This window comes from Microtus pennsylvanicus, chromosome 21 (assembly GCF_037038515.1).
Source record: "Microtus pennsylvanicus isolate mMicPen1 chromosome 21, mMicPen1.hap1, whole genome shotgun sequence".
NCBI lineage: Eukaryota > Metazoa > Chordata > Mammalia > Rodentia > Cricetidae > Microtus > Microtus pennsylvanicus.
In genome coordinates this window covers 6,856,600-6,881,320 of record NC_134599.1, presented here as the reverse complement: position 1 = coordinate 6,881,320, position 24,721 = coordinate 6,856,600, and the positions used below count along the sequence as shown (strand labels likewise).

The 24,721-nt window shown below is 40.2% G+C and overlaps 1 protein-coding gene across 2 annotated transcripts in view; it reads left to right on the top strand.

Annotated features, from left to right (window-relative positions):
- The window catches only part of Hycc1 (hyccin PI4KA lipid kinase complex subunit 1), a 70,736-nt gene that overhangs the window by 19,511 nt on the left and 26,504 nt on the right, over nucleotides 1–24,721 (top strand). For both annotated transcript variants that reach the window (XM_075955788.1, XM_075955789.1), the window contains exons 2-3: nucleotides 8,343–8,421; nucleotides 17,802–17,903. In XM_075955788.1, the coding sequence (XP_075811903.1) occupies nucleotides 8,371–8,421; nucleotides 17,802–17,903 (153 nt within the window). In that variant the 5' untranslated portion in view covers nucleotides 8,343–8,370. The remainder of the gene's footprint in view (nucleotides 1–8,342; nucleotides 8,422–17,801; nucleotides 17,904–24,721) is intronic.

Here is a 24,721-nt window from a genome sequence, read left to right as displayed (position 1 = left end):
TATATATATATATACACATTTGGGAAGGTTTTATTGTGTCAGAAATATAGCAATTAATTTCATAAACTATACTTGTTAAATGCTGCTTAGAATCTTACTGAACTGTCTAACTTAATTTTAACTACTGTGCCCCAGAACATATTTGAAGAAAAATAAGAGGTTAGTTACCCAGTGGGAAACTTGCATTTTGATTTTGTTCCTTTCACCTTGGGAAAGAATAAAGTACTTTAAAAATGTAAGAGTATATTTTGAATAGTGCTTGATATATCCAGCTTTGTGGAGAGCTGGCTGTTACATAATCAAGGCTTTGCTGTGGTGTTAATAAGTTCCATATTCAGTAGGCAATGCAGGGGTGGAGTAGCAACTGTGCAAAGTCTCTTGGTAGACAGAAAGTCTCTAAGTCACTGTTTTATTCTGTGGTCACTTTCCATTTTGCCCCACCTAGTCTTTAGTGATGCTCATCTGGGAGCTTGGGCCTATTGGAAAGAATTGTTAAAAACAATGACATAATGTTATGAACATGGGGTAAGGACAAAGAAAAGCTTCAGCCGGCCTGCCATTACTGGTGACTTTTCTTCCTCTTTTTCTTTGAACTATGTATCCTATTCTGTATAGAATTACATTAATCGCTTTCCTGTAAAATGCACTAATTATTCAGACCTCATTTTTATTATTAATATACCTCTTCTTGTTGTAATGAAATTTTCTTTTATTTATTTTTCAAGACAGGGTTTCTCTGTGTAGCCCTGACTATCCTGAAACTTGCTCTGTAGACCAGGCTGGCTTTGAATTCAAGGATCATATGCTTCTGCCTCCTGAGTGCTGGGGTTAACGGTGTGCATCATCATTATGATGAGATATTTTAAAAGATGAACTTGTTACAAATAGGGGAGGAAGAAGTCAAAGTATCTTTATTTGCAGATAAGATTTTTATGTAAAATCCCTTAAAAAATCCACCGGGAAAATTCTACAACTGATAAACATTTTCAGCAAAGTAGCAGGATACAAATTAACACAAAAGTCACCAGCCTTCTTATATGCTGTTGACAGACAGACTGGGAAAGAAATCAGGGGAACAGTACCTCTCACAACGGCCTGAAACAAATATCCTGGTGAGAGACTTATATAATAAAAAGCTTAAGACATTAAAGAAAGAAATTGAAGAAGACATTAGGAGATGGAAAGATCTCCCATGATTTGTGGATTGGTAGGGTTAATGTGGTGAAAATGGCTGCCTCACCAAAAGCAATCTACACATTTAATGTAATCCCCATCAAAATTCTAACACAATTCTTCACAGGACTTGAAAGGACAATTTTCAGCTTCATGTAGAAACACACACACACACACACACACACACACACACACACACACACACACACACACACAATACAGGATAGATAAAACCCTCCTAAATGATAAAAGAACTGCTGGAGGTGTCACCATTCCCGATCTCAAATTGTACTACAGAGCTACAGTAATAAAAACAGCATGTATTGGCACAAAAACAGACATGTTGATCAGTGGAATCAAATTGCAGACCCAAACAGAAGGCCTTACATCTATGGACACCTAATTTTTTGTTGTTGTTGACAAATAAGCAAAAAAATACACACTGGAAAGAAAAACCTCTTCAGTGAATGGTGCTGGTCTAACTGGATTAGATGTTTTCATGTAGAAGAATGCAAATAGACCCATATTTATCACCTTTCACAAATCTCAATTTCAAATGAGTTAAGGACCTCATCATAAGAAGAAAAATCAGAGGACAGCCCTGAACTCATTGGTATGGGAAAAGACTTTATAGGACACCGATGGCATAGACACCAGAACAACATTTAATAAATGGGACCTCACGAAAGTGAAAACACTCAGTTTGGCAAAGCAGCAAGCTACAGAATAGGAAACAAACTCTACTAATTACACATCCAGTAGAGCAGCAGTTCTCAACCTGTGGGGACCCCTTTGGGGGTTGAATGACCCTTTTGCCTAAGACAATCCTGCATATCAGTTATTTATGTTACAGTTCATGACAGCATCAAGTATAGTTATGAAGTATCAACAAAGTAACGTTATGGTTGGGGGCTACCACAACATGAGGAACTATATTAAAGGGTCACAGCATTGGAAAAGTTGAGAACCACTGCAATAGAGGGTTAGCATATAAAATATATAAAGAACTAAAAGAAAAACCTGGGCATCAAGAAAACAAGTAATTCAATTTTAAAATGGGGTACAGACAGCAGAGAGTTCTCAAAAGAAGAAACACAAGTAGTTGAGAAATGAAGAAATATTTAGCATCCTTACTTATTAGGGAAATGCAAATTAAAACTACTTTTAATTGAATGGCCAAATCAATGACCATCATCAGTAAAACAAACAAATGACAGCTCCTGCTGGAGAGGATGTAGTGAAAGGGAAACACTTATTTATTGCTGGTGGGATTGCAAACTTGTAAAGCCACTATGGAAATCAGCATGGTGGTGCCTTGGGAACCTGGGATTAGATTTACCTTGAGATCCAGCTACACCACTCTTGGTATATACACAAAGGACTAGACATTCAATTTTACATAAACTTGCTCACCCAGCCTAAATGTCCTTCAGTTAACAAATGGGTAATGAAAATGTGCTACATACATTCTATGGAATATTATTCAGCTGAAAGAAAAATGAAATAATGAGCTTTTTAGATAAATGAATAGAACTAGGAAAGATCATATTGAATGAGGCAGCTTAAATCCAGAAAGATGCACGTTCTCTCATTGGAGGTTCCTAGCTCCAAATCTTCAGAAGTGAGTACATAACCTGTATAACCAGTGAATCTTTGCCAGGATAAGGAGCTGGGGACAATAGAGAGGGGAATAGCAGGGTACAAGTCATCTGAATAGGGAAATGGGAAAGGGAGCTCCTTAGGGAGGGAGGGGGAAGGGTAGATACAGAAGGTGGGGTAGGGTAAAGTGAAATACCAGGATATGAGTGAACTGATAGGGGCGTGGGAAAGGAAGGACTCTTTATGGAGAGGGAGGGAAGTAAATGTAGAAGAAGTGGGTAAAATAACAATAAGGATGTCCGAAAAGGCCATGTGGAATCATATTAATTATTTACCTGAAAAATTAATACATGTAATTCTGTGTATAAATATCATTTATAATTTTAATGAACTTTCCTCATATGGGTCAAAGAGTCAAAGGCCACCTAAAAAATACTAGGCATGAGAAATTCTCTTTTGAGTTGTTGGCCAGAGCTATCTAAGACACTCCCAAAATATACAGCCTATTGCTATTTCCCTTCATTGCTCCTAGAGGTGAAAGGTAAGTCCCTGTTGCTGCAGATACCATGCATTTCAGAAATAGGACTCAGAGACCCCTGAGCTGGAACTAACCTGGCTACATCCTTCCTGAGAACTAGCTTTCGTGGAACCAATAGGCATCATGCAAGCTTCTAAATGAGGGGGGGCAACCAACAGCCCTACCCAGCTATAACACCTATGAACTACATCAACAACCAGCATGGCACAATAACCCTAAGAGTGCAGTGGTGGTACACATACCTTGGTGGTAACCAACAGCTCTCTGATTGGACTTAAGACCTGCTCAACAAGAGAGAAACCATTCCTGGTACTGGAAACCCAGCTAACTACTAAGTGTGTCATGGTTATTAGAGGAAAATCTACAACCACTACTTTACTAAATAGTAAAGTATAATCCCTAACAACAAACAATCTATCTGTCCTTAATCATCACAGATAAGTGTAGTCTTAAATCCTCATCAAGGAAATTTCTCTTTGCAACAGATGGAGACAGATGGATACTCAGCGGCTATTGGCTGAAGGAGCGGAAGGAGCTCCTGCAACAGAGACCATTATAGAAAACCATAACTAAAGAAGGAAGGGGAATGAAAAAAAATGTATAGCTCAATAAAAACAATTTGAAAAAGAAAACCACAACTAATCAATATACAGAATTGTGGAACCCAGTCCCAATGGATACAGTACAAAACACTCCCACAATCAAAGCATAGGGAACTTGCAAAAGGGGTGGACAGATTGTAAGAGCCAGAGGATTAGGGGGTTTGCTGTGAGACTGTGTCTCCTACTGATGTCAGAAGATATACCCATAATGTCTCACCAACATGACTGCCCAAATGTAAGCCGAACAAGGACAACCGCAGTGAACATGCTGAAGTGGAGAAGGAAAAGCCCATGAGGCCTCAGCCTTACAAAGGACTGTAAGGCAACCAAGGAAAGCTGGAAACAGGAGAGATGTCTTTCCAGGGAAGAGTGTACCAGTTGGCTGTCCAATGCAGAATGGTCAGCCTTGAAGACATACATGCAAGTAACATTAGACAGATTAAGCGTATTTAGGAATATTAAGGCCATATTTGGGGATATATCTGTATATCCACATACAGATGTGCATGCACTAGCAACTGACGAAAGCAAAGGCCATAAGTTTGAGGTATAGTGGGGAGGGGCATATGGGAGGTTTGGAGGGAAGAATGTTTCAATTAGAATGTCAAAATTTTTTAAAAAGTTAAAAAAAAGTCACGTTAAAAGGGTCATTATTATTATTTTTTTAACCATGTATGGATTTGGTTTCTTCAAAGCTTTACTAAATTATAATTGACAAATAAAAATTATATACCCTGCACTCGGGAGGCAGAGGCAGCAGGATTATGAGTTTGAGGCTAGTCTGGGTCAGACCCTGTCTCAAAAATAGATATATGTTTATTATATATGCCATGTTTCTGATTTTTTTGTTTTATTTTTATTTTACTTTATTTTTTATTTTGAGAAAAGGTAGCTCAGGCTTGCTTTGAATTCACTGTGCAATCCAGGCTGGCCTTGGCTTTATGGCCATTCTCCAGTTTTAGCCTCTCCAAGAGGTGCTATTATGGGCCTGGCCAAAATAATGTCTTGATATATGTCCACATTGTGATTAACAGATTAACACGCCCAGCACTCTTTATTCTTACTTTTCTTTTGTGTGGTGAGAACCTTTAAGATCTATCATCGTGCTAGAAAGTGGTGGTGCACGCCCTTTAATTCCAGCACTCAGGAGGCAGAGGCATGTGGATCTCTGTGAGTTCGAGGCCAGCCTGGTCTACAAGAGCTAGTTCCAGGACAGGTTCCAAAACTACAGAGAAACCCTGACTCCAAAAAACAAAAAACAAACAAACAAAAAAGATCTACCATCGTGATAGTTTTCATATACGCATATTAGAAAGGTAGACTCTATTCACCCTGTCCAACGTCTCCCCCGACATTCCCATGTGTTAATCATTTTCATTCCATTCTGTTTCTGCTTTTGAGGTTGGCTTATTTGCTTTTCTATACATGGCTTACTTCTTAACAGTATCCTCCAGGAATTGGATTGACTTCATAATTTAAAACTATTATAGGTTCTGAGTGTTATGGCACACTCCTGCAATCTCAATACTTGGAAAACCAAGGCAAGAGAACGGCTAAGTTTGATGCCAGTTTGGGATACATAACGAGTTCAAATCCAGTCTGAACTACATCAAGACCCTGTATCAAGGAAATAAATAGCAAGGGGAAAGAATTTATAAACGGAAGAGTCGTTTGGGCTTATGGTTCCAGAGATACAGGAGTCTACCACCATCATGGTGGGAAGCATGGCAGCAATCAAGCAGACATGGAGCTGGATCAACAGCTGAGAGCTAACATCTTAATCCACAAATAGGAAGCAGAGAGAGTTAATTTAAATGGCAGGAGTTTTTGAAACTCAAAGCCTTCCCCCAATAATATACTTCCTTTAGCAAGTCACACCTCTTGTCCTCCCCCAGTCCTCCCTGCACAGCCACCAATTGGAAACTGCCACACATGGTATCGTCTGTCTTTCATTTTGTCCATATTTAGTGTGTGTGTTGGGGGTAGGGAGATGAAAAGGGATGCGTCATGTTTTGTTGTACATTTTTACTGACTCTCCCTTGATAACTAATGAAGTTGAGTACTTCTTTCTCTTTTGTTAGGTTTCTGCCTGGCTAAGGGGTGGTTTTGGTTTTCCTATTGGGTCTTCTGCCTTCTTAAATAGTCTTTATGTGGGTTGTGTACACATATGCTGAGTTGAAAAAACTTTCTTCCACTCTCTAACTTTGCCCTCTAGTCTTTAAGTGTTATCTTTTGATGAATAAACAATCCTTACGTTTAGTGACATCCAATGTACTTCTCCCTCCTATGATTAGTGCTTTTGTGCCTTTTAAGAAATCTGTCCCTACCCCGGGTTATGAAAGTCCTTTCTTACATTTTTTTCTAATTAGACCTATAATTTGACTAGAAATGGGTTTTGCGTGTTATGTGATCCAGGGCATCATGGCTATTTGTTTATTGCGCCCACACATCTGTTCAGTTGGCCTAGCCACGTTTATTGTGTTCTTCCCTCATAAAATTGCAGTAAATCAATGGCCATGTATTCGTAGGTCTGCTTCTGACCACTGTTTGGTCTGCCGACTTATTTTTCTGTCCCTCTGAGAATGCTATGTTGAGTTAGCTGTAAGGCTTGTTAGGTTTTATAGTAAACTCTGCTGTCTGGAAGCTCAGGTCTTCCAGCTCAGTTGTTTTCAAGACGGCCTTGACTATCCTGTGCCTTTTGCACATTCTATTGATTCTTAATAGTATAAAAATAAGTCTTAATTTTAATAGCAGTTGTTTTGGATTTTTATGAAAATTTCACCATCCCTATTATTTGTAAGAATTTATTATGGCCTATTCGTGATAACTTTTTATCATTTATTCAGAAGTAGAATATACAAGAAAACACACGTGTCTGTATTTGCTTTGTTTTGCAAATATATACAAAAGGAAATAGAATGTCAGTAGGTAGAGGTGGGAAGAAGGTGAGAATGGGAAGTAGCTGAGCATGTGGGTCCTGCTGAACCAGGAGGGCTGTGCATTGAGGGCAGTTGTGCTAAAGTAAGACCCTGTCTCAGAAACCATCCAAGTAGCCAACCAAACAAGACAAACAGAGCAGCCCAACAGCAACATGACCGAACCTGAACTAAAATGATAGATGAAATTCATGGAGCTTTGCCTTTTTGATCAAGTCAGGGTGGAAACTTTTCCTTTCAACTTTTCTAGAGTCAAACAAGGCAATCAGTTATGATTCACAGCGGTCAATATAAAAACAACATTTGCTGTACAGGAGAGTTTTCCCATACTGAGAGCTGAAGGTGTGATTTTTTTTTTCCGCTGTTGAATTTTAAGGGTGATAACCTGATCCAACAGTACTCTGGATAATATTTGAACATAATTTCAAAACCCTGTGTAGACAGGTCTATTGAATCGATGACACAGTGCACACAGTATGTATGTTTTTCTGATAGTCTTGACTTGATCCAAAGATAATGGGCTCCTTTTTTATATGAAAAGTAGATATTTACCACTCAAGTCACTATGAATTAACTTATTTGTTGGCAAGAACCTGTGTTTTTCATTTAGGTATGTCTGCATGGTTGGGTAGACAGTGGAGTAGAGGTTCCTTGGGTTTGTGGTATTCTTTATTACTGAATAGTAATCCTTATTGCCAGGTACTGTGATAAATGCTTTTATTTGCATTATGAAACTTAATCCTCAGAATAGTCTCTTGGAATAGGATGTGTGGTTACCATTTCTTCATGAATACAGAAGCAAGGGAAATGTCTTGCCAAAGTCACACTTACAAGTAAGAGTGGACTCAGGATTCTGTTTCTTACCATTGGGCCTCACTTCCTGCTATGTTTACATCGCTGAGAAGAATCTATAGTAGGTCAGATTTGTGCTGGAATCAAGCAGCTCAGAGTTTAACTAGAGTAAGTGTTTTCCCTCAGGAAACACTTGTCTAAGTCTGATACGCAGACTTAGAGGGATAGGTGAAGAAAAGGAGATTGTACATTGATTTTGCATGAAATAGAAATTTACATTTCCTTTGGTGTGTGTGTTATTTTTATACTTAAGTCACTCTTCGGAGTAACCCTTATTGAGTAGCTTTATGGTGGATATTGTCACTTTTGTTTAAAAATTCTCTTAATACAAAGCAATCAAAAGAAGCCAGAAAATGGAGTGTCCTCTCTCAAAGCCCCTCCCATTCTCTGTTTCAAGCTGGCACTCCTGAAAGATGAGTGAAAATTGTAGAGGCAGCTTTATTATTGTATGATATTTATGCTTTTGTTAGAATCTTGCATTAAGATTTGCTTGTGGGCCTTGATTTTTAAATGAATGTAGTAATTTATATTTGCAATTTCCCAAGTAAGAGGTTAATACAGGAACACCTCTATACATAGATAGTATTAAAAATGAAATACAAATAAGTTCAAATATTTCACATTTTCTATATTCATTTTCAGGTTGAAGGTTCGGAACAAATGTGGAAAGATGTTCACCTCAGAGATAGGGGTTGTGGAAGAATGGCTGTCAGAATTTAAGGTAATAGCAACTCTTATAATACAGTAGTTTTATTCTAGACAGAGTTTGTCTGGATTTAAATTTTAGCGTTTTTTTATATTTTATGTGACTAGTATGCTAAAGCATTGTGGAAAAAGAATGCTGTACTGTATCATAGCAGGGAGCAATTTATGCACCGTGATCTTTTGTGGAGAATTAATTTCTTTCCCCCAAGTGGCTCCAAAAGCTTATTATCTGTGTATTCTCTTTCTTCCATGAGACAGTGCCATGGTCATGAATGTTGATCACCCCCAGTGATCATCAGTGATGCATCGTCAGAAATGGGGTGGGAAAAAGTAGAGCTGGGCAGAAAGCAGAGGGCAGTAAGATACTGACTTATTCTTCACCAAGGGCTCTGTCTCTAGATGGAGACTTGGGAGCTGTGTTAGGAGAGTACAATCCTTGATTCACTGGTGAAGAAGATAAAGCTTGGTCTTGGCTGCCCCGTGAGCTCTTCTCTGTGGTGGCTAACACTGTGGTCCTTAAATCAGCTAGTTCCTTCTCCTGACCTTGTGGAACTCTTCGTGATCTAAACAGACTTGAAGAGATTGGGCAGCAAATGTCATTTTGATTTTGTCTTGCTGGTTAGGGACAAATTTACAATGTCATAGTGCCAGATTTTGTGGCTTGCTGCAGGGAAGGAGACTGCACAGCAGGCTCAACAGTGACATCAACAAACAGAGGGAGCATTTGGAAGGAAGGTGTTTTGGGTGACATTTAGATGAAGTCATGTTTTAATAGGCTCAGACAATGGTAGGGCTGTGTGTAATAGGGTTACCGTCTAGTGTAGACTTAAACTCAGAATCCTGCCATCTTGAAAACTATGATGTTAGCATAGATTTGTAGCATGTTCAAACTTCCTGGTCTGAAGCCCTTTATCTGTGATGGAAACCAAGGCTGCTTCTCCATGTCAGTCAGTTAGACTTTCCAGGCAAGAGGCAGATGTGTCATTCTTACTGATACGTGTTCAAGTGACAAAGTTTGGATGATCTGTGATTTTAGACAGGGCTTTTCAGTGAGCAAGAATACAATAATCACTCAAAAAAGGAGGTGTTACTACACTCCAGTTGCTAAGTGACCTGTTAACCCTTTGCTGGCTTTATCTGCTTCTGTTATCCAATCCTCGTGAATGCTGGATAGACTTTGTTACTTTCTTAGCCCCCTCCCCCCAGACAGGGTTTCTCTGTGTATCTTTGGCTGTCCTGGAACTAGATCTTGTAGATCAGGCTGGCTTTGAACTCACAGAGATCCACCTGCCTCTGCCTCTGAGTGCTGGAATTAAAGGTGAGCGCCACCACCTCATGGCTACTTTCTTAGTTTTATTGTCACAAATTGAGTATCCTTCTTCGGATTTCCTAATTCATCACGGAGCAGTGTGGGATACTATGAAAGTACACTATACAGCACTTTTTGCAAATTTTAATATTTGAATTAAATTTTGTATGTACTTGCCTTGTGTTAGCTTTGTAGGTGATCAGTCAAGGAGTTTTTAAGCCTTTCTTCTGCTTCAGAAGTCTTTATAATATTTTGCCATACACTGTTATGATTTTGGAGTGAGGGCCAGCTGATGGAATTTTTCAGATTTAACTGTTGAGTACCATTTCTTGTAGATCATTCTTATGTCAAATGTGGAAAAGCCAGTTACTGATTCCTTAAGATGGAGCTATACACAGAACACATGTTAAATAGCAGTCGTGGGGAAGGGGTAATGATTATGGCAAAAGTTTGAAAATCATGTTGCTTAAGCTGGCTTGATTTATGTCAACTTGATACAAACTATAGTCATCTGAGAGGAAGAAACCTCATTGAGAAAATACCTCCATAAGACTGTGCTGCAGACAAGCCTGTGGAACATTTTCTTAATTAGTGTCTATTGGGGGACGGACCAGTTCATTGTGGGTGGTGCCACCCCTAGGCTGATGGTCCTGGGTTCTATAAGAAAGCAGGCTGAGCAAGCCATGTGGAGCAAGCCTACCTTCAGGTTCCTGCCCTGTTTGAGTTCCTGCCCTGACTTACTTCGGTGATGAACAATGCTGTGAAAGTGTCGGCCAAATAAACCCTTCTTGTGGTGTTTTATTGCATTGATAGAAATCCTGGGACAGCATCTATCTGTTAATTCTTTCCCTTCTTGCCACAGTGTTCAGATGCCTAGGAAATGCAGTAGGGAGGACAGAGGGGGCAGGGCAGCAGTATTGGCAGTAGTGTGCCCTGGTGTCTGAGGGAATAGAGTACTTACCTGATTAGGAAGAAGGGTTGCAAAGGTGACTTTTACCAGAGCTAGCTGGAAAGGCTGCGGTAGTAGATTAGTGCCATTGAGTAAATAAGTACATATATTAAGAATATGGCGGTTAGATTTTGCTCTGTCTGAGAAAGGCATTGCAAACCTGGAATGGGGCTTGTTGATAGGAAATCAAGGAGTGGAGTTAGACCAGAATTGGAAGACATACATACGTGTAAAAGACATCTGATACCTTGGAAATGGTTGTGAGCCTCCCAAATGCATTCTGGGAATCAAACTCAGGTCCCCTGGAAGATTAGCAAGTGCTCTTTACAACTGAACTATCTCTCCAGCCCCTTGCTTTTGTTTTTTGTTTATTCATTTTTAAAGAAAATCCTGTTTTTTGAGTAGCACAACTGTGGCAACATTATTGTACTTGACTGAGTGGGCTGAGAGTCAGCAGCCCGTTGAATTCTAGTAGGTGGTTTTCTTGAATAAATCATTACAGTTCAGTGAGTAGCATCAGAAAAGTTGAAGTAGGTGGTCTGTAGAGGTGACTTCAGCTCGATGATGTACCCTGCACAGTTTGAACTCATTCTTCCACGGTCTGACTCAGCAGCCTCTGAAACCCACAGAGACCATTTGCTCCTGTAAAGCTTTAGGTAAAAATTTACAAGCAAAATAAACACATGTAAAATTTTTTCCAGTGAGCTGGGGAGATAGCTCAGGGTAGGGTGGGGGTGGGGAGTAAAGGAACTTGCCATCCAATTTGATGGCCTGCGTTAGATCCCTGGGACCCACGGAGAGGACCAACTTCCACAAGTTGTCCACTGCACCACACATGCACACACACTAAATAAATAAAAATAAGTAAATGTAAAAGTTTTTAAAAGAAATATTTTACTTGTAGAAAAGCACCCTGTGTCTGCAGTAGGGTAATCTCTAGTTGTATTTCCTTGATAGACCAACATAGTAAACTAGAATTTCATGACTATTTACTATTTTCAATGGCTTATTAGTACAAAGAAATTTCAGATTGCTTTGTGTTTTTCTTAATGCTGTGTGTATATTATCTAGACTCCATTTTTTTCAGTTTTCTCATAGTCACCGAATCTCAGTATGTGGCTCAGTCCACTTCCTTGTGAAGCCATTGAGGAGGCTGTTCTGCTTATTGATTCTTCACCGCCCGCAGTTTTGTTCATTCCCTTCACCCAATCCAATCCCTCCTTACATGTTAAAGCCATATGCCAAACAATACTTTAGTATGAGGCATCTGTTTTCTTAAAGAAATTGCCAGCAATAATTTCAACATAATTTTTAAAAATTTTCATCACCATTTCTGCCTTCTGAAGCATGAGGAACCTTAGCTAGTAGTTGAGAAGGCCAACAGTTCTTAAGTTCATCCTTAAAATCCATTTTTCAAAGCACCATTTGTTTTGTTTGAATTTTTATGTGTTTATTTTATGCATATGCATGTTTTATCTGCATGTATGTCATGCATCATGTTTGTGTCTGGTACCCATAGAGGCCAGAAGAGGAAGTGGGATCCCTGGGACTGGAGGTACAGACAACCATGGGAATCCATCCCAGGTCCTGTGAAAGAGCAGGCAGTGCTCTTAGTGCTGAGCCATCTCTCCAGACACATGAGCACAGTAGTTGTACCCTTCCTTCTTAGAAAAGTGGCTTTCGTCCTTCCATGCCATGAGGTAGTAATGGAGTTTTGAGCCGAGTGTGAGAGCTGCCTCGCTGATTTGAAAGGCATTCTTTTCTCTTTTGTCAGAAGCAGCCCCAGGACACCCTGCTTTACAGAGTTTGACTTTTCAGAAAAGAAATGTTCTTTTGTCTCTGGCTGTTTCTTTTTCTCTTTGAAAATATTTTATTTAATATTCATATGCATATGTATTTTGATAAATCCTCCTCTTTTCCTTCCATTCCTTCCCTATCCTTCCCTCCTTCTTTCCTAATTTCATATGCATTTTCTTTAAAAATTTTAATACCTGCTGGATCCATTTAGTACTGCTGGTATGTGTATGAATGTGGGACCATCCACTGGAGCTGCATTCCTGACGAAAACTGACTTTCCCATACCCTAGCAGCCATCAATTGCTAGTAGCTCCCCAGATGGGCGTGGGACATCACCAGCACCTCCCGTCTCTCTGCTTGGACTCAGGTTGCTTGATCTTGGGCAAATCGTGGGTATTCCCAGCTGCTCTGAGTTGATGTGTGCAGCTGAGCTGTCGTGTCTGACAAATACTGTTTTACTGCAGACATCCATGCCCTCTGGCTCTTACAGTCGTTATTGTAGCGTGCAGTGCTCACAAGTAGGACTATTATTGACTTTCCCCCGGTAGGATGCATAGAACATTCCAGCCCTGTGAAAGTTAGGATGCAAAGAAGAAGCTTCCAGGGTGGTACCAGCTTGATTTCTCATATCCTGTTGTCTAGATGTGTAGTATCTTTAGCAGTAGGTTTTTACTCCGAGTTCTGGAGAGTGACTGTCTTAGTTAGGGTTCCTATTGCTGTGAAGAGACACCATGACCATGGCAATTCCTATAAAAAAAATATTTAATTGGTACTGGCTTCCAGTTCAGAGGTTCAGACCATTATCATCATGACAGGAAGCATGGTGGCGTGCAGGCAGATATAGCACTGGAGAAGGAGCTGAGAGTTCTACATCTTGATCCAAAAGTGATGCCACACTAGACCTAACATCAGCTTCTGAGACCCCAAAACCCACCCCCACAGTGGGACACTTTCTCCAACAAGACCACACATAATAGAGACACTTTCTTTGAGTCTGTGGGGACTATTTTTATTCAAACCATGACAGTAACCAAGAGCAATGGCAAAACAAAAAACAAAATCTTTATAATTTGGAGGAGGGAATTTTGAGAGGGGAATCTTACTGAATAACAACTCAGAAAGAGGCAAGGCATACCCAATATTGGGCTTTTTATTTGATAGCTAATGATCTCTAGGAGTGTCATTGCCCCCCATTATAAGATAGCTTATTTTATATATGTATATATACATATGCCTTTTAGGAAGCCTCTACAGTAGTAGGTTTCCATAAGACATTTCAAAAGTCTTGAGTGTTAGGATTGAATGAGGCAGAGGGGATGGGAGGGCAGTATGGGGAAGGATAAGTAACACTAAAAGCCTCTGAGTGTTTCACAGAAAAAATGTGTGTTCATATAGACTACACAGTAAGCTTTTTTTTCCCCATTCAAATATTTACACTTACTTCTCTCCTCCCAATTCCCTCCTGCTCCTCGATACCCCCTCCTCCCTCTCCCTCCCTGCTTGAGAGAGAGCAGGGAACCCTGCCCTGTGGGAAGTCCAAGGCCCTCCCCCCTACATCCAGGCCTGGGGAGCTGTGCATCCACATAGAATAGGGTCCCAGAAAGCCAGAACATGCCTTAAAAACAAGTCCCAGTGCCTTTATCAATGGCTTCTCAGTCAGCCTCCATTGTCAGCCACATTCAGAGAGTCTGGTCTGATCACATGCTCATTCAGATTCAGTCCAGCTGTATTTGGTGAGCTCCTATCAGATCAGGCGGCACACTGCCTCAGATGGTGGACCAACCCATCGCGGTCCTGACTTCCTTGCTCATCTTCTCCTTCCTTCTGCCTTTCAACTGGACCTTGGGAGCTCAGACTGTTGCTCTGATGAGGGTCTCTGTCTCTATCTCCATCCGACACCGGATGAAGATTCTATGGTGATATTTGAGATAATCATCAGTGTGATAGTGGGGCAAGGACAGTTCAGGCACCCTCTCCTGGGCTGTCCAAGGACCTAGCTGGGGACATCCCCGTGGACACCTGGGATCCTGTCAGAATGGCTAAAATCGAAAACACCAATAATGGCCTTTGCTGGAGAGGATGTGGAGTAAGGGAAACACTCATCCATTGTTGGTGGGAATGCAAACTTGTGCAACCACTTTGGAAATCAGTGTGGTGGTTTCTCAGGAAATTGGGAATCAGCCTACCTCAGGATCCAGCAATACCACTCTTGGGAATATACCCAATAGATGCCCAACAATACTATAAAAGCATTTGTTCAGCTATGTTCATAACAGCATTATTTGTAATAGCCAGAACCTGGAAACAACCTAGATGCCCCTCAATGTAAGAATGGATAAAGAAAGTGTGGAATATACATGCATTAGAGTACTACTCGGAGGTAAAAAACGATGACATCTTGAATTTTGCATGCAAATGAATGGAAATAGAAAACACTATCCTGAGTGAGATAACCCAGACCGAAAAACATGAATATGGTATGTACTCACTCATTTGTGGACTCTAGCCATAAACAAAGGACATTAAGCCTATAGTTCACAAGCCTAGAGAAGCCAAATAACAAGGTGAACCCAAAGAAAAACATATATATATATAGATCTTCCTGGAAATTGGAAGCAAACAAGATTGCCGGGCAAAAGTTGTGAGCATGGGGTTGGGGGCAGGGGTGGGGGTGAGGTTGGAGGAAGGGGAGAGGGGGAGCGGGAAGGGAGAAGGGAAGGACTGGCAAGAGCTTGGGGGAGTGGGAGGGTGGAGATGGAGGAAGGGCGGATATAGGAGCAGGGAAGAAGATACCTACATTAAGGGATCCATTTTAAGGCTGGCAAGACACAGTGTGCTTTATACATATCTTCAGGCTTGTTTTACTTAGGAGAATAGAAACCTGACGCTTACTTGATTACCATCCCCTTTTATATAAATTTCTCCAGTACTGGGCTGCTTTTGATTAAATGACAGGAATGGAATGTTGCCTGGAGGCCTTTTGTTACTTGCTTTTAAAATATTGAAGAATGGCCTAATCTCTGCCTTATGTAAGCAGTGTGGTGACACTGTTTGTTGTGGTGGTGGCTGCTATTGTTCTGGGAAATGGTGGAAGGTTCCCAAATGGTTCATGCTTCATGCCATGCTGGTAAACAGAACTCTCCTGTTAAATTAGAAAAGCCTGTTCACTTACTTGTCTTCAGGCAAAATATGACCTGTTTTTAAAGACTCTGTCCAAGTGCAGCTGTGATAGTTTTATTTCTCATTCTGTCCCTCTGTGTTCTCTCAGCAGAGGTCTGAGTAGGAGGCTTGTGCTGAGTGATGGAGAGAGGAGAGGACAGCTTTTCCCTCAAGGAGACCCCAGTAATCAAATAACACTGCTATAAAAAATGGTGCAGTTTAGTTTTATGTGTATACTTTTGCACAATAAAGCTATGTATCCTAGCCACAACCCACATTAAATCATGATTTAATTTGGTTATGGGATATATGAGAAATAGTTTATGTCTGAGATGGCTGTTAGGAATATCTTGATGTTATGTCTGCTGCGGGATTAGCACCAACTGATTGAGTGAGTGAGTGAGTGAGTGAGTGAGTGAGTGAGTGAAGGAAGGAGTTTGGATGGAAGCAATGATTGGGAGACAGATACTGCTAATGAGCTATGCTCTGAAAGATAAGTTTTTAGTATTGCTAGAATTTTTTTTCAGTTTTATATGCTGCTTTTCACCCACAGTTATATGAGTTACAGCTGAGAGTGTCTCTCTTTCTAGCCCTCTCTCTTCTCTGTAGGCTCCACGTCTGGAGCAGTGATGCTAGAAGTCTGTGACTGTATCTTAAGTGGCATTAGGAAAACTAATTTATGGTAGTACAGTTCTGTGGTCTCCAGTTCCTGGTGTCTAGGTTGTCTGCCCAACCCATAGTGTAGACTCACCACTGAGAGTCGCATGGAGTATTTGGATCAGGTGGCCTATGGTTTATAGGTTAGAGACATTAGATCCTCTTGTAACAAGAAGCAAGATCATACATAGGTCTAAGGAGATCCATCACTCCTGAAGCTTCGAAGACAGAGCTCTAGTTTTACGTGTTTTTCAGTATTGTTTCTAATCTAAAAATAATATAATTAAAGTGAAGTTTTTTGTTTGTATATTTTTAAGTGTGTGGCTGCATGCATGTGTTTATGAGTGTGTGCATGTGTGGGTGCTCTTGCACATGTGTGTGGCTGCATGCATGTGTTATGAGTGTGTGCATGTGTGGGTGCTCTTGCCCATGTGTGTGGCTGCATGCATGTGTTTATGAGTGTGTGCATGTGTGGGTGCTCTTGCACATGTGTGTGGCTGCATGCATGTGTTATGAGTGTGTGCATGTGTGGGTGCTCTTGCACATGTGTGTGGCTGCATGCATGTGTTATGAGTGTGTGCATGTGTGGGTGCTCTTGCCCATGTGTGTGGGCTGCATGCATGTGTTATGAGTGTTTGCATGTGTGTGGGTGCTCTTGCCCATGTGTGTGGCTGCATGCATGTGTTATGAGTGTTTGCATGTGTGTGGGTGCTCTTGCCCATGTGTGTGGGCTGCATGCATGTGTTTATGAGTGTTTGCATGTGTGGGTGCTCTTGCACATGTGTGTGGCTGCATGCATATGTTATGAGTGTTTGCATGTGTGTGGGTGCTCTTGCCCATGTGTGTGGGCTGCATGCATGTATTTATGAGTGTTTGCATGTGTGTGGGTGCTCTTGCACATGTGCACTTGCATGTGTAGGCCCACGGTTGATGTTGAGTGTCCTCCTTGATTACTCTACACTTAACCTATTGACACAGGGCCTCTCAGTGGAACACAGAGCCCACCAGTTGGCTAGTCTAGCAAGCCAGCTTTCCCTGGTGATGCCCTGTCTCTGCCTCCAGAGTACTGGGGTCACCATGACGGCCCTTGCTTTTAAGTGGGTTCTGGGGATCCTACTTCTGCTTTCCACGTTTGTGCAGCCCTTTATTTGTGCACTGAGCCATTACCCTATTCCCAGCGGTGAAGTTCCCATAGTGATTCATCTTGTTGCTAATAAGAGAATAAAGTATATTTTTTGGAATTTGTTGTTGAGTTATAATTCATATCACATAAAATCCACTATCTTAAATGAGAATGAAGTATTGGTTTTATTTATTTTTGTTCTTGTTCTATTGATATATTTATAAGATTGCACCAAACACCAGCATGGGATTCCAGAAACTCCATGCCTATTAGACACTCTTTCTCAGTCTCCCTCTCCCACCTCCAGTCTGTGTAATAACCAATAGATAATATTTTCTTTTTATGAATTTGTCTGCTTTAGAACTTCACAAAAATAAAAGCTGTTCTTTTAAATTTGTTTAGACACTCCCAGAAACATCTTTGCCAAATTATGCCACAAATTTGAAAGACAAGAGTTCTTTAGTTTCATCTCTCTATAAAGTTATCCAGGAGCCACAAAGTGAGGTAAGTACTTTACAGTTTGTATTAATATTCAGTTAATTATTTTATTTAATTATGAAATATAGCATATATTATGTTAAGTAAAAAATGTATATGTTTTCAAAACAAGAATAAAATGCCCAAAACTAGAATCCTTACTATATCCCCCAATCCATCTTTCTCACACTTCCTTCTCTCTGTGTGTCTCTGACTCCCCATAGCCTTGAGAAATCTAGGTCACTGCATTAATTTTTTTATTCAGCAAGTATTTTGTATCTATTATGAGTCATTTCTGTGGTGGATATCCATGGTGGATATTAGAACTCTAAGATCCATGATGGGAGATTTTTATCCTGAGAGAGATAAGCAGAAGAGACTAAGCAACCATTCTTAATTGAGTCTCTTGATACTGTGGTTTATATGTTTGTTCCCTCTAAAACTCATCTGAAAGCTTGCCATCATAACAAATAGTTACAAAATGGGCTTGGGATATGGTTCAATGCTAGAGCTCTTGGCCTAGCATACACTAGGTTCTAGGTTCAGTTCTCAGCATAAAGAGTGGGAGGAAAGACTGGAACAGGTTTGGGGTTGGTGCTATTCTTAAGGTAAGTGGGCCTTCTTAGCTTTTTTGCCCTTCTGTCATGTTGTGAAGTGGCACATACAGAAAAGAGTCTCTTGGACTTGGACTGCCCAGTCTGCAGAGCTGTGAATGAGTGCATTCTTTATAAATTACCTGGTGTCACAGCAACAACAAAACAAAACAAAAAATAGGCCATGGACAAATACAGGTTTTCTTTTTCTTTTTTCTGGTTTTTTTTTTTTTTTTTCGAGACAGGGTTTCTCTGTGGTTTTGGAGCCTGTCCTGGAACTAGCTCTTGTAGACCAGGCTGGTCTCGAACTCACAGAGATCCGCCTGCCTCTGCCTCCCGAGTGCTGGGATTAAAGGCGTGCGCCACCATCGCCCGGCCAAATACAGGTTTTCTATGTAGCAAATCAAACAAACACTCCTAGTGGCAGTGAAGGATCGGGAGGCTGGGGAAGTGTTGTGGATGGCAGTTAAGTCTGGCTAGAGAGTCAGCACTGGGGGACATTGGATGCGGATGAGTTGCGTGATACCTTTTGTTTTTGAGTTTATGAAAGATTCTAATAGGTTGAAAATCTATTTCAGTGTCTCTGTCTCTCTCTCCCTCTGTGTCTCTCTGCCTCTTTCTTGGCAGGGTCTTATTTTGTAGCTCCGACTTCTGGGAACTTACTATGTAGACGAGGCTGGCCTCAAACTCATGGAGATCCATCTGCCTTTGCCTCCCAAGCATTGGCATTGCTCTAAATAGATTAGATTACCTCTAATCTATTTACATCAATGGTCCCTTCAAGGGAAAAAAAATTTAAAATAAGTCCATCTTCTAATAGAAAACAATTACAGTCATGACATAAAGCACTAAGCCGATGTTGTCTGAATTTCCAGAGGTGTTAGTCATTCATCATTGTCTAATTAATCTTTAAATGAATGTTTAATTTTTATAATAAATGAACTAAAAACAAAATTTATGATTTTAAACTATATTATTGTGTTTGTTCTTGTCTGTTTATCATTATTGAGAATTTGGCTCTGCTCAAGGTTCTTTCTGGAAATGCTTGGTTAAATTCTATAAAAATGTAACACCTGAAACAGTGGGTTGTTAGCTTATCAAATAAATGGTTACTAAGGAGAAGCTTACACTGATTTTCTACAAATATTGACTTCAGCAGTGCATAGAGCAGTGACTGACCCTGATTTTAGGAAGGTTTTGGTTGAGACTTTAGCTTTTGAAAGTACAGATACAGAATGTCAGAAAGCCACAAGGCCTTTAAAAACTCAGAGAGCTCCTCTAAAGGGGTGAATGCTGTGGAAAGCCTTGCAGATACCATAGCTTCATTTAACCCTGTAAATAATTTTAATAAGTTCTTATTCTAGTCATTGTTATACTTATTTTTACTATAATAGTTTTACTGGCTTTTGAATATATTCTGACTTATGTACATAAGACTATGAGACAGCACAAAAAAAGAAAAGACTGTCTTCGTTATGTGGCTGCATAATCGTCAACATAATTAATATATCTTAAACAAAAGGGGGAAATGTAGGAATTTAGCGGAGTCATTGTATCTGGGGTAAACAACAGCTGGTTTCTAGAAGTCCTTTGACCTTGAGAATCCTTGTGGAAAGCAGATTGTTTTCTGTGATTTCTAGGTTTGTTTCACTGAAGGGGCCCTGCAGTCATCCCATGACTTTGGTCACAAGATGCCTCAGGTACACATGAGGCTCTTGTATCATTGTGTATTGCAAATGATACATAATGAAGGACTAGAGTCATAGGGGCATGTGATGCTCTCCTTTAGTCAGACATGTAAGTTAAGTTTAGGGACCTTGCTATGAATTATTCCCATTATTTGGAAAAAAAAACCAAAAAAACGTTCCTACAAAGGGACCTTTAATATTGAGTTGTGTAACACACTACAGAGTTCAGTCCTTCATGGATCCATGGACCTTTAAAACAAGACTATACAGTCTGTTGAATCAGATGGAGGAGTGTAGAATAGCCCGATTCTAGTTATTATGCTGTGGAGTGTACTGTAAATGAGATGCTAGTGGGTGTAAGGATTTCCTGCAAGCCACAGACTTCATCTGGAATAATGCAATCCAACAACTATGTTCACCTTGTCTTCTCTTTGCCCCAGTGTCTTTCCTCTTCTTTTCTGAGGTGGTGTTTCATGTTGCCTAGGGATCCTTGACTGCAGTCCTCAGCCTCCAAAGAACTCAGGCTGGATTGTTACCATGTCTGGATTGCCCATTTTCTTGAAGGATTTTGCTTTTAAAAATATATATTTCTTTTAATTTTTATATTATAATACAATTACATAATTTCCCTTTCCCCTTCCTCCCTCTAAACCTTCCCATATACACCTCCTTGCTCCTTTTCCAACGTGTAGCCTCTTCTTCTTGTTAATTGTTACATACGTGTGTGTGTGTGTGTGTGTGTGTGTGTGTGTGTGTGTGTGTGTGTGTGTCGCGTATTTTCCCTAAATACATAAGTACAGCCTGCTCAGTCTTTATAATGTTACTTGTATGCGTGTTTTGGGGACTGACTGTTTGGTATTGAATAACTAATTTGTGTGTTCTTTCCTGAGGAGGACTATCAGAAAACCACAACCAATCAAAATGCAGAATTGTGGAGCACAGTCCTGGTGGCTACAACTATAAAACACTCCTGAACTAAGGCTTAGGGGACATTGTGGAAGAGGGGGCAGAACAAGGAATAGGAGTTTGCCGTGAGGTTGTGTCTCCTACTGATGTCAAAGCTACAGCCATGAGTCTCACCAACATAACTGCCTAAACATGAGCAGAACAAGGGCACTGACAGACTGCTAGAGTGGAAGGGGAAAGCCCGGGAAACCCCAGCCGTACACAACTGAGGTCTGGGTACAAGCTGGGAGTGGTGACTTAGGCTGTTAGCTCAGCACTTGGGAGATGGAGGCAGAAGTATTGTGAGTTCAAGACCTGAGCTATATAGCCAGACTTAAAAAAAAAAGAAAGTGAAAACTCGTTTGAAGTTCTCTTTGTCTTTGATTTAGAGTCATTTCACCAAATAAAATAAATATAACTATATATGTTTTTGAACAGTTAGACATTACTGATCACTTACTCATTGGCATTTTAAAAGGCTTGAAATATGTTTCTGCCCCTTGGGTTTTGACCAGCTGCTGTGGAAAGAGTTTGTAGGGCCAGTTTCTGTTTAGCTGTTTTAGTTTAGAGCATCCCTTTTATTTGAATAAGGGATTCAGCTCCGACAGGTCAGAGGACCGAGGACTTCTCCATTCACTCTTCAGATCACTCTGGCTATTAATAGTCACCTGGTCTGCTTCATGGGTGGCGCACATGGTACTGCGCTTATGAGGCGCCACACAACCTGGCCAGCACTCTGCTCAGGGCGGCTGCCTACCCCACCCCCCGCCGCTCGCTGTGACAGTTTTAAAATGTCCCTCTTGGTTTCTGTTTGTGTTGCTGGTCACTAGGAACAGTATGAGGATGCTCCTTGGCCCATGGCCCTTAGAAGCACCTCTGTAGGACATTCTTCACATAAGCTTGTTTTGCTTTGATTCTCATTAATGTGGGTGAAGATGGCATGTGTCCTGCATTGTTACATTTATAACTTAGTCCTTCAAATGTATTTTGAAGTGCTTCTGAAACGTAACAGTAATTGATTTTAATGATGTTGCTTCCTGCTTGCTTTTTGGAGTAGTTTGTCTTTATTTGGAAATATTCCCAAGGAGTTGATACTGTCTTTTGGTAATTCTGAAATTCAGGATAGACATTGAATCTGTTGGTATTTGAGGCCTGGCAAGTTTATCATTTGGATTTTATGAATGGAATTTTTTCATTATTTAGTTGGCAATTATTTATTGAATTGGCATACATACTGATAGGCAAGAAAAAAAATAGATCAAATTCCTGATCTTATAAAGAGAATTTATGTTGCAGTAGGTGAGATGGAAATGAAGTGATACTGAATGTTGGGTGGTATTAGTAAAGCAGAGGGGGAAGTATATGGTGAGACTAAGGAAGTGACAGAGTTGAAAACAAAGACAGAGAAAGACACACGGACAGAGAGGGACAAAGAGAGAGACGGGGAGTGGGACGGGAATGCATATACACATTTATATTCAAGAACTTACAATTAGCAGCTTACATGTAGTGTCATTTGCTCAAATGGTGCTTTTTGTTAACTTTAACATATACAATGGCTTAAAAGTATTCTGTGGTTCCAAGTATATAATCAGAGGCTAACGTTGCTCAAGTATTGACTTGAGCAAGAAAGAAGGGTACTGGTAACTGCCAGTACCTGAGTAGTGAGCTTCCGACTTTCTGAGTCCTTTTCCTACTGTGTCATCAGGAAATATCTGATAAAAATTTCGTGAACTTGATTCTTTCCTTGCTTAGTTAGGAACATTTCTTAGTTCTGAGAGAACATTTTGTGCCATAGTTCTATATCTGGACATATCTCTTAACACACAGATTTCTTACTTATTAGCGGATGTCGTAAAAGTCTCATTGTAACTCAGTTGTTTTAGGACTCAGTATTCTCTTTCATTATTTCCACAGTAATGAGTTCTATAATAACGTTTCCATAGATGTATACAGTATGCTCATCCTTGCCGCCCTCTCTATTGCTTTTCTGAATCTCTCCTCCCCTCTTTTCCTCATCTATCTCTCCAAAGCCCCTCCCCCTTACGTTCAAGTTCTTTGTTTCTCCCAAATTCCACTTATGAAAGGAAGCTCACTTTGCTGTGACAGTGATCTATAGGCCATCTGTTTATTTCCTTAATTTTGTTCTTTGTGGTTGAGTAAAGCTCCGTTTTCTATGTACATCACACTTCTTTAGCCTTTCCTATTGATGCTGCAGCACCTAGACTGAGTCCATAATTGTGAATAGTGGTAAACATGGGTCTGCAGGTGTCTTTATCATAGGCTGACTCGGATGCCTTCTGGTATATACCCAGAAGTGAAAGAGCTGGACCATATCACACTTCTGTTTTTAATATTTGAAAAGTTGAGGTTTTCTTTTTCTTTTCTTAATAACCCAGGTCCTTGTTCATGGTAAGTGCATTACCACTAAGACATACAATTCTAGCCAGAACTCAGCGTGTATTTTAAAACAGATGGGGGATATATGATGATTGGGTCATTTAGGAGGCCGAGGAAATAGTTTGTAAAGTGCTCCCCATGCAAGCATGAGGACCTGAGCACGCCCCCTAGAACCTATGGAAAACTTGGAATGGTGGTACATGCTTGGAATCCCAGTACTCGGTAGGTAGAGACAGGTGGATCCCTCGGGCTTGGCCATCCAGCTCAGCCTAATTTACAAGCGGTAGGTTAGTAACCAAGGTCAAAACCCAAGGTAGATGCCACCTAAAGAACAACAATTGAGGTTCGCCTTTGCCCTACGTGCACGTACGTGCACATGTTATTTAATACTTGCACTTGAGGTACAGGCTTATCTTAACACTTCTTTAGTAGCCTAATGACAAAGCTTCCATGGAGAAATATATTCCAAAATGTACCTGAGCCGTTAGCAATCCAACATGTTCAACTGCATGCCTAAAATATATTCAAGTTAGGTATTTCTATATTTCTCACATTATATGTTATTATTTTCTAACATTTGTAAGAGTCAGAAGATCTGGCTCTTTTCTGGCTCTTGTGAATGTGTGCTGTCTGTCATGGTAGAGAGCCTTTCTGTCTCCATTTCCTTATATGAACAACGCGGCTAATCATATTCTACTTACAGAGTAATGGAAATTGATGTTTCTGTATGAATAGTATTTTGCAGGCTGTAAAACATCAAACAGATGTTGGTATTTATCTATATTGGCTTCAAATGCATAATTTTATTTAATCTTTTTGCAGCATGATTTTTTTTCTTCTCTTTAAATCTGTCTTCATTTAATTCTGCTTTTATCAAGTAAGAATCCTTTCAATTTGGAATCTGAAACTGGTTAAAAGACTTTGAGTGTGTTTTGATTAAAATTGATTATGTGTTCTTACAGAGTGTCTTGAATGAATTTTCTAGCAAGGTTCATAATTGCAAATACTTGTTAAACTTAACCAAGCTTCATGAATTGATTCAATTAAAGCTCACTTAGGGATTTGGAACTATGAGTGTTGGGCCACAGTGCAGAGTCACTTAGGGCTTTTGTTTTGTTTTAGGCAATCTTACCTTTTACTTTCTAACCACCATTGTGATATGGGAAAAAAATATCCCTTATGGAAGAGTAGCTGTCAGAAGGTGGATGTGTTTGACTTA